Source organism: Nanorana parkeri, unplaced genomic scaffold (genome assembly GCF_000935625.1).
Source record: "Nanorana parkeri isolate BGI_ZX_2015 unplaced genomic scaffold, ASM93562v1 scaffold21, whole genome shotgun sequence".
Taxonomy (NCBI): domain Eukaryota; kingdom Metazoa; phylum Chordata; class Amphibia; order Anura; family Dicroglossidae; genus Nanorana; species Nanorana parkeri.
The window spans coordinates 1582824-1593658 of NW_017306289.1; the positions used below are offsets into that span (position 1 = coordinate 1582824).

Below are 10835 nucleotides of genomic sequence, written 5' to 3' on the forward strand. Positions count from 1 at the left end.
TGGCCTCAGGTCTCAGCAGTCCTTTCCTTGGGAGACCTGGCGAGAGGTCATACCCTTTCATGCCTGCATCCATGACTCACACCCACGTGGATTCACTGGTCACAGCACAGCATGATACAGCTTAATCCACCAACCTTGTAGTTCTCCTCGGCTTAGCGCACAGCAGTACTCTTGGCAACCTCATTACACAGTCTCCCTCAGGTTGTCAGCCTGCAAGACTTTCTCCTGCTCTGTCATACAGTACAGTTCTCTCCTGCTCTGTATAACAGCACAGCGCTCATGATCACTACACAGTCCCCTCATCTCTCTGGCAGCTCAGCCCACTCTGCCCAGTACACTGCACCATCCGTGGTTCTCTGAGTCCCTGGCTGTCATCTCCAGCATGGGCTCTCCTCCTCCCTGGTCTGGTGGGTGAGGTGACAGTCCAGCCTGCTTCCCCTGCCACCCTGTCCCATGACAGCAGGTTAAAAATGCAAACCGTGGTCACAGAAATGCCTGGCTGCTGTACTTGTTGTAGTCATGAAAGGACAGATATCTTCCCATACACCATTTGCAGGGAGATATCAGACCATTTATGACATAGAGATCATATACAGTAATCACAATGTAATTTATCTTAAATAACCTTTTAAAGGCTTAGTCAATGTAAATTATAACTCTTTTGTTTTGCTTCTTTGTCCAAGACACATGATACTTAAGGTTGATGGTCAAGTGTTTCTTATGTTACTCCTGCATGATTGCTTATGGTGCAAGTGTAAATCTCCGGTCATCTCCGGCTGCTCTCTTCATGTTACTTATGGACACAATTTAACATCTATTGGACTGACCAGTGACCAGTGACCAGTGACCTATGGCATGTGATGGCAGCTTTTTTTTAAAAGTCAGATATTAGTGGGGCGAGTCAGGAAAGTTTGACGCATGTATAATAAACAGTATGATAAAAGGTTATGAACTTATTTCAATTAGGCCACATACCTGAAGTCCATTTCATTATGTTATAAACACACATCGACATATAGTTTCTTAATCTAATCAACATATAGTTTATTAAGCAGATTGATCTACCTGTTCATTTTTGGACTATGGTGCAAAATCATGTGAAGAACAACGTAAAAGCAAGCATAGTCAATCTAGTCATTTAGAATTAATAATATAAACTATTTTCATGGAGGATAGTAAACTTTGTACCCTAATTTTTGAGTACAAAAATGTGTACAAGTTTCATCTTTGTTCTAGATTTGACAGCGATGTACCAGTATCATACTTGGAAAATAAAGAGGCTCTGCTACAGGCTCTAGATAGGCTTGGGTGGCCTGTCTCTGCTGAAGACGTTATGCTGCTGGAAGATGAAATTGTGACTGGGAAAACGTATCTTCAGCAAGCAACAGATCTGCAAGAGGCTAGCAAGAATAACTCAAAGGAACAGGTAAGATAACAACTCTATAGAAAGTACATAATAAGAAAACGAACAGAAACATTGCAAACATGAAATTATTACATCAACAAGTACATATACACTGTTCTCAAATATAGCCAACCTTTAACTTGATCCTAATGGGCTTGCTGATCCTATCACTTAAAACAGAACTCAAGGAATTTTTTTTATTAACCCTTGCAATGGGGCTACCACTGCACTGCAAGGGTTAAGAGCTTGTTTGTGTCTAGGTAAAAAAAAAAATGGTTATACTCACCCGAAGCTCTGAGCCAACTTCTTAGAACTGTCCTTCCAACGTCTCTTCCTCTCCTCAGCAGCGGTCTGAGGTCCCTTAAATCCTCACATCTATACACAGTGAGCTGAGGAAGATTCCAGTGCTGCAGGGAGGGGAAGACAGGCTGAAGGGAGCGCTGTGATAGCTGGCTGACTTGGAGCTTCGGGTGAGTATATGTTTCTTATTTTACTCACAGACAAAAACGAACCCCACTGCAAGGATTAATGAAAACTATCCTGGAGTTCTTCTCTAAAATAGTATTAAACTCTCCATAATTTTTCCCCAAAAGGAATCCAGTTCAAAAATCCATTATCAAGCAATATATTTCTTTACATTTTGTCTAAGCACTTACATCATGTTTCCAAACAGCTGAATCCAACTGCTTCAGCTCCACTTTTGTGATCTTGCTTTCCAGTACAAGATCACAAGGGAAATGGCTTGTCTTTTCATGCATGTGTGCTTGTGGAGACACACACAACTTACTAGTACACACAAGGGCGGCTCCATAGGACCCTGCAAGGGAAAGGAGCCACCCTAAAACAGGATATTAGGACCAGTGCTCAGGGGACCAGCTGATTCTGCAGGAAACTAACACTTTTAAACATCAAGGAAACGTATCAATTTCTAAGTGATTTAATCAAGGTTTCAAATAGCTTTATTAACATTTTGACTTTAATAGCACTTTAACCCTTCCTCTGCTTAAACCCTTACCCTTACCCTTTAAAAAGAAACCAAACTCTAAAACGTTTTCCTCACCATAGCACCTAACGTAACTCCTAAATTTAAGCCTTGGCAATTACCATAACCCTAAAAGTTACCATCTACTGTGTATAGTCAGCCTATGCTGTATTCCACAACTGCCGGACGCCGAGAGCTGATTAAATTGCGGATGGCATCGGCGCCCGGCCGTTGCGGTATGCAGGATTGTGGGCGGCGTTGGACTACATGTCACAACCGCGGGGTGCCAATGCCATCCGCAATTAAATCAGCTCATCGGTGCCCAGCGGTTGCGGCATGCAATGAAAATTATTAGTGCCCCCCCAGATTTGACTGTTGTATCTTATGTGCCCCCCCTACATATTGTTCCTAGAGTCGCCACTGCGTGTAACATAATATCAAGTGCACATGTCTTGTAAGGTAAGCAGTAGATATAAGTAAGCAAGTGGTTATGAGGACACATGCAGATTGAGATGAACCAAGGTTACTTGTTTATAACTGTAGATGACAGAAGGTGGAGAGAAAGGAAATACCCTCAACCCCAGAGCAAACAATAACGACTTACTGAGTCTGATATGGCTAATCACTGTTCCCTCTAATATTGGCTAAGGCAGTCTGCTATTATCTAGAAAAATGGAAATTGTCATCTGCTGCTGTCATTATTGGCCAGATCAGATGATAGTCACTGCTTTTCATTAACTGAATCAGATTTAAAGCTACTTACCAATCCTTTGGCAACTATATAAAAAATTGGTGCATTCCATTTGAGGGCCAGTTCACACCACATCCAGTGCGTTTCAGCATGGTTAGTGGCCAGAAGGCACTGGATGCCTTCCTGTGTTCTGGAGCTTGACGGGCGTGGTGGTGCCATTTAAGTCAATCTCACCGCAAACACGCCTCCCGCCCCGCAGTGCAATTGCCCGTACCAGAACACACGGCACAGCAATGCCTGTGGTGCGATTGCAAAAAATAGTGCATGCAAAACTGCTGTGCCACTCCTTCTGGTGCGGGTGGTCGCACTGCGGGGGGGAGGCGTGACTGCGGTGCCATTGACTTGAATGGTACCACTAAGCCCCCTCCCGTCCCAGAGCGCAGGAGGCATTAATTATACAATGCAGTATGGCCACTAACCATGCTGCAACACACTGGAGAGCGTGTGAACAAGCCCTGAATGCAGATTTGTTAGGATATTGTCAAAATATTATTGCAGTTGTTGCACTTTTAGCTCTTTGAGAAATTGTTACATAATTTACCTTTTAAGAAGCTTCCTACTTTTCTAAAAGGAAAAAAAAACATGAATCCATTGTATTACTTTAATAATGCTTTCTATTGTTTCTTACAAAGTACAGATGACAGTAACTTCAGTCATTCCTACAGGCATATTTCAAGGTCATTCCTCATTGTCCTACTACTGTATATGATAAATGACTATCATTCGCATTCTGTGTTCTCAGTGACTCTAAATAACTGCTGCTTTGTTTGTATAGATGAATGCACTATTTTTGGTGAAATGTACCTTGAAAATATCACAGAGGGGATTGAACATTAGGTTTAAGGTCATTAAAAGAAAATAAAAACTTACAGTGGGCCTGAACATCCTTAAGAAACAATCTTACCTCCTGGGAGATCTCTGGAGAATACGCTCACACATAGCATTTATCCAGGAAATACACTTCAGAGAGAATAGCATCTCTAAATTAGGTAACCACCAATATGCCATGGTTTACCATGGCCCGTCTACAGACTCCAAGTCTAAAGGAGTTAGTATTCTCCTGGCCAAGGAGCTGCCTTGGAAATGCACAGCACAATATATGGACAACAGTGGTAGGATGCTTTTTTGTGTAAGGGGTACTACAGGGCCACACAGTCACTCTAGCCACTATATACACCCCTAACACAGGTCAGATTGACTAGAAATGTGTCTAATGTGGTTAGCAGAGTTTGTTGAGTTCATCTGTATATTGGGAGGTGATTTCAATCTAGTCCTAGACCCACAGCTAGACACCTTAAAGGGATCATCCTATCTTACAGACTCACAAAGGTAATATGGGGGCAATCATGTTTTTATGATGTGGTGAATATTTTTTTATACTGCTATCATGTAAAACTATGTAACAATAAATGCATTTATGATTTTACTTGTGCAATGATTATGACATCTCACTAAACCCCAATTCCCTTTTTTGCTGCATATGTATCTTTAGAGGGGGAGAGGTGTCTTCAGATTGGACATATCGAGGCAATTCATATTGGTGGTACTATCACAAAGGAAACATATCAAGATATCTATTTGCCCTCCAAGTAATTGATGCCCGGTACCTCATTCACCCGCAGGATAGGGACACCTACTTTTCCATCTCCCGCCTGACGTACTGCAGAATACATTTTTCGCTTCTACAACAGGCAATACTCCCTTACATAACCAAAATATTAATAGGTACAACAGCCCACTCATGCATCTGTTTATCATGCTAGATGATGATGTCCGCTGACAGACTGAATGGAGACTCAATAAATCCCTTTTGCAAGATGTAGCTATAGCAGCAGAAATAAAGCATGAACTCAATCAATTCTTTATTGACAATGACCGACAGAGCCAGAATCCTATTGCTTTGTGGAAGGCACATAAGTGTTATATTAGGGGTATACTCATTAAACCTGGGAACAAATTGTAAACAATATAGAGCCAAGCAAATTGATGGGCTATGCGACAAACCTAAATCCCTAGTATTACACCATAAGGCATTAACGGATAGTGGTACCCTTGCGGAACTGACTAAAAGGAGAACTGATCTTAACACCCCGCTCCTGGACAGAGTTAAAGGATAATTAAACTGTCGCTTTTTTGCATATATCTATTGTTAGCAAGCAGTAGATATATGCAAAAACATTGCAAAGATCTAAAGATTCTCGGGCAGCCGCAGGATCTTGGGGCAGGCACATGCGCAGTACAGATCTTTGGCTGGGAGACGGGGAGAGACGCAAGGTAAGTCAATGCAGGCAGCGTGCACCCGCACAGACTCTGCGGGACAGGAAGTGCCAGGAAGAGAGAGGAGACAGCGCTGGATCAGAGACCTGCAGGACTCCTGAAAACTACTGGAAAGAAGAAGATGATCAGATCAAGAGGCATCATTTAAGGTAATTAATAGCTAATGCCCTGAGAGCCAAGAGATCACGGAACTAGGTGCACAGATAATCGGTACCTAACAAAATTGTCAATGTTTAATGTTATAAACCTTTTTAAAATGTAGGTGAAATGTAAAGCCTTCTGTGGTGTTTAATTATGTGACTTACACAATGGCTAGGATTATTATACAGACGGGTGTGGGGGGACAGGAGGGGGGTTGCCCCGGGCACCAATCTTTTAGGGGCGCTGCGGGGAGCCGGCCATCCTGTACTGGGCCCCATCAGGTCAGCAGGGAGGCCTGGGCTCGGGTTGGAATCTGTCACTGCTCTACAGCTCTCTCCTCCCCGCTGGGAGCCGGCTGCATGCTGTGGTCTGTGTCCCCTCGGATCCCTGATGCCTCTGTGGATACAGGTGGAGGAGAGCCGTGGGGAGGAGAGAGCAGTAACGGGAGCAGTCAGGATGCCGAATGGGGCTGTCAGGATGGGGAGCAGAGAATGTGTGTGGTGGGCGCAGCTTCAAGATTCCGAGTGGAGGATCAGCCAATATGTTAAATATTGGCTGATCCTTCTGTGTACTGAGAAAACACTACAGTGATGCGTACAAGCTTACTATGTCCCCCAGTTATGAATGGACAGGAAGAGATACACATTACTTCCTGTTCATGTAACATGGGGGGTAGGGGGCACAATACTTGCCTTGCCCCAGGCGCTGACAACCCATGCTGACAACACTGAATACAGATCAGTCCATTCATTTTAAAATGTATTCCTGTTATTTTTGCAGTCCAGTAAGGAAGAGCATGAAAAGCAAAAGACTGAGAAAAAAGTGAAAAGACAACGACTAGATGCACTGCGAGGTCAAAAAGTCATTGCAAGGTCTGAGGTTGATGGATTTTACTATTCAGGTACTAAATAGTCTACCTATCAAAAAGCCCAACAATGAACATTTCATAAACAAGATGTATAATATATTGTTTTTAATTAACTAAATACATTTTGCAGCTTAACTGTCACTACTACTATCAGGGGTGTCCCTAGCATTTTCGCCTCCTGAGGTAGGGGGTGGAGCACATTAAGGAGGGGGGGGGGATCTCTGCAACATCTTGCCGGCATCCGGCCCAGCTCCTGGCAACCAGTGACATCACTGTCATACTGTAGAATGGGAATTTTCACAATTGTGTGATGTTTTTGATCTTTTTTTTTCGGGGGGGGTGGGGAGGTTGTGTATTCTGTGCATTAGTCTGACAGAATATTCTTTGTAAGGTGGATGGAATCCCTAGCCTCTGAAGCCATGGTGATAGGGGGGTGAAAGTGCAGTACTTTTGGTGCACACTAGTTACTGCACAGCAGTGCGGCGATGGCGTGCTGTGTACAAAGGGCAGCTCCTACAGCTGTTCAGCAATAAATGTATGCTGCACAACCCAAACTTAAAAAGGGCCCTATAAACTCTGAAGGTCTAACCATATAAAATAAGAACCGTAGCAAAAAAACCCTAGAAGAAAATAAAATATAAAGAAATTACATGAAAGAAAAAACCCTAATAAATGACAAATGAAGAAAAAAAACTGCAATGGGGTGGCACAAAGGCTCTCAAACAAGCACACTTACTGCTGATACAGTTAAAAAAAATAGCCCTAAGAAGTACAATTAGGACATGTAACTATGTAGTGTGGTGAGCTATGTAGCTCATCACACTGAAATCTAAAGTATAGCACTGTATAGTTAAGTATCTCTCCTTTCCTTTCAGCTTTCCATTGCCAGCTCCAACACACACTAACAACATGGCTGCTGTGAGCCCAACCTTTTATAGTTAGAACTGACAATCCAGTTTTCTACCAAATTGGCTCTCAGGGACCCATCTGACCAGAGACAAGGAAAAACAAGTGCATTAAGGTTCAGGCACGACCTTTTAGCAAAAAATTTGGAGTTTTGCTGAACCTTGAAACTATGAGATCAGCAAAGAATATAGAGCTCTGAACCCGAAACTCCTCTTTACCCACCACAACAGTTTCAGCTCCTAATGTCCATTGCAATTTACAACCATACTGTCCCCAAAATTTCACAACCCTCACAACTATTTGACCACCGCTATTTTCAACCTAACAACTTTTCAGCCCCAGCACACTGCCTTCTAAAGTGTATCCAAAGCCAAGACCAAGCCAACAGAATTTTATTTAATGCAGTTTACCCATCCTTGGATTAGGTGTCTGCATTAGTTTGCTTGATTGTGGCTTTTTTCTTTTTTTTTTCATTTGGTATAATGGCAGTAACACACTTTCTGTCCGAGGGTGATTTGAATGTTAACAGAAGATAGCTAAAAAGGCAGACAACATCGGTTAAGATCAACAGTTATTTTGAGAGGGAAAAATGAACAGAACTCACTACCCTAAAAACCAGGGGGAGCATGTATTTACATGCAGATATACAGTTGTGTTGTAACAAATCTAAGTGTTACATTTTGAACAACATTCTTCCTACTGCATTGGCAGCAGTGCATAAAGTTCAAATCAGACACTGTTTTGCGGAGTGGGTCAGTCATGTGCAGAAGATGCCAGTATTAAAATTAGAGCCACTAGGCAGATAGACTAAGGCCATAGAGTGAGACTAAATATAACTGTTTCATGTTTGACTGGAGTGTACCATTAACATAATTGGCTGCTTCAAGCAAGCACATTTTCTCTAGGTTGGCAAACCAATTAATCTCATCAGTCAGGCAGGCATTGTTCCATTTGAGAATATCAAAAACTGTATTTCAATTAACCTAAATGCTGCTGCATCAACAAAAATATTCTTGGCAACTAAATGTTAGGATTTATATATAACATATATGACTTGTTGTTATATTGAAGTTTGACTTTGCACAGGTTATATAATGTACCTGAATATCATGTCTTATTCACTATAAAACTTAATTATGTACTGTGTATGTCAAAGCCAAGTCACATGTAAATCACTAATTTCAATCTTAATTTAAAAATATGCAGGATGTAGTAAAACTATAGTCAATTGAGAACCAAAGCTACCCTGCTCACCATTAAAGATAAGTAAAGGCTTTACTTCCCTTTTGGGTCCCAGGAGTATATTTACTAATGTACCCCTGTGACCCAAAGTCAGCATTTAGCGAGCTACTGCCCACTACACGCTGACAACGCAGAGCCGCGCTGAAGTCTGGAAGGATCCAGACAATATTGTCGGAATCCACCTGGCTGGCTAAGAGACAGCTAGCTGAGATCACACAGTGGTTGGTCACTTGGTCTCAGCTAAGAGGAAGATGTTTATGTTGGCTGATCTTCCCCTTTCAGCATAGATCACATGACAACATGCCTAGACTTTTCACCACATGACTGGCCACCTTGAAATCCTGTTTTCCTTTTTATTTTTAATCAAGTGAAAGGGGAAGAGCAGAGGGGGACTCTTTTTTGACTATATTTGACTTTTATGGTTGATCCTTTTCATGCTCTTTTCAATTTTCTTCTTGTGTAATAAGTATGTCATTTTTACAGGCACAGTGTTAAGAAGTATTAATTCCAAAAGGGCCCTTGTGGATTTCGTGCAAGGAGAAAATCTAATTGTTCCCATCAGATTTATTTTACAAACAGGTGGAGCCATACCCTGGCCGATTTTGAAGGTTATATTTTTTTATCATTTTTATCTATTCAAAAATATTTTATTTTAACATTATATGATTTTTTTCTGTTAAATGTATCAGGGACAGTATTACTACAATGTAGATAGTATTTACAGGGTACAGTATGAGTACTAAGTAGACAGTATGTTCCAAGTACACCATTAGTGGTTTCTTTCAGGTAGAAAAATAGAGTTTCCGACTGACAGCATTTTCCGCATACACTTTTAGGAATAGACAATTTGATTTGGCTACTCTCTCTTGGACTAGGTTCCAGGCACGGTGTCAGTCCTGGAAAGACTTTATGACCCATGACCAGATTATGATCTATGTATAAATACAAGTAAATATATTTAGGGTATGTTGTTAGTGCCAGGTAAACTATACTTCCCAGCTTGCTTCAGGTACACACATAATATTGGGTGGACACTATTTTCCAGGTACAATGTTAAGGTGCCCATACACTGGTCGAATTTCGGTCGGTTTTTAATGTACCCGCCGAAATTTGTACAATGTGTGGGGCTGTCGGCTCCCTTTCAGCCAGCATTCCTCGATCAGCTGATGGAAGTTGCCGGCTGGAAAATCTTTGCATGATCAGAACCCCGCACCCCCACAACCAACGCCCCAGGGTTTGAGGGGAATGGACCCTTGTCCCCATCGGCACAGGGACAAGGTGCTTTCCTAGGGGCGACCCTGGAAAAGCACCCTCCCCATGCCGAGGGCATGTGGCCTGGTATGGCAAGGAGGGGGGGGCACTTGCTCGCCCCCCTCATTTCCTGCCAGGCCTGTGCTCGGATCAAGGGTCTGGTTGGGAATTTAAGGGGGGACCCTACGTCTATTTTCCTCCTTAAAATTCCTACCGGACCTTAAGGGCCTGGTATGACTTTAGGGGGGAACCCCACACACTTTTTTTTTTTGTCTATTTTTTTTATTTGTTTCCATTCTCGCTACCTCGGAGGTAGCGAGCAGATTAGCCGAGCCGAATGCCGCTTGGAGGCATTTGACTATTCAGCATTCACTGCCATTTGGCAGATCGGCTGAGTCAAACTCCGTCTGCACTTCGGCTCAGCCGAACATACAGAGCATGTTCGGCTGACCGAAGGCAGCCGATGTACGGCTGAAATCAACCGTAATGAGCTGAAGTGCATAGCTAAACGTCGTTCGGCTCTGTTCACTTTGGCTCGGTTATTCACTTGGCCTTTGGCAGCTTTGTGAATATCGCCCTAAATCTTAGGAGCATTGGAGCATGTTTCTCTGCAGAGAGACACAGTGTAGCACAGCTTAGAAAGTAAGGACTACCATTTGTACAATTTTGTAAATTTCCCCACAAGAAAGAGAATTAATGTATGGTTACAGCCTGAGAGTCTAGTATTTCTTTCTATGTGCTATGTTTTTTTTGTAAATTACCTACAAATGCTGATTATGTTTTTTTATGCTGGTAGCGCACTAATGTTGCTTACAGCCAGTTTGAAACCTGAACTGTGGTGTGGACTCTTGGCACCTTACACAAAATGCATTTTAAAGCTGTCTACTTCAAGAGACACTAAAATCAGGGCTGCTGGTTATTATATTGGCAGTATTACATGTGCTATTTTTTTGCATGATTTACAACTACTCAGATTAAACAAAATAATACACTATCGTGATATCTTATATAT

General features: G+C 42.3%; 1 protein-coding gene across 1 annotated transcript in view; it reads left to right on the top strand.

Annotated features, from left to right (window-relative positions):
* VWA3B (von Willebrand factor A domain containing 3B) overlaps nucleotides 1–10835 on the top strand; it is a 135129-nt gene that overhangs the window by 72553 nt on the left and 51741 nt on the right. The window contains exons 22-24 of the mRNA XM_018562814.1: nucleotides 1237–1426; nucleotides 6337–6457; nucleotides 9056–9180. Of these exons, the coding sequence (XP_018418316.1) occupies nucleotides 1237–1426; nucleotides 6337–6457; nucleotides 9056–9180 (436 nt within the window). The remainder of the gene's footprint in view (nucleotides 1–1236; nucleotides 1427–6336; nucleotides 6458–9055; nucleotides 9181–10835) is intronic.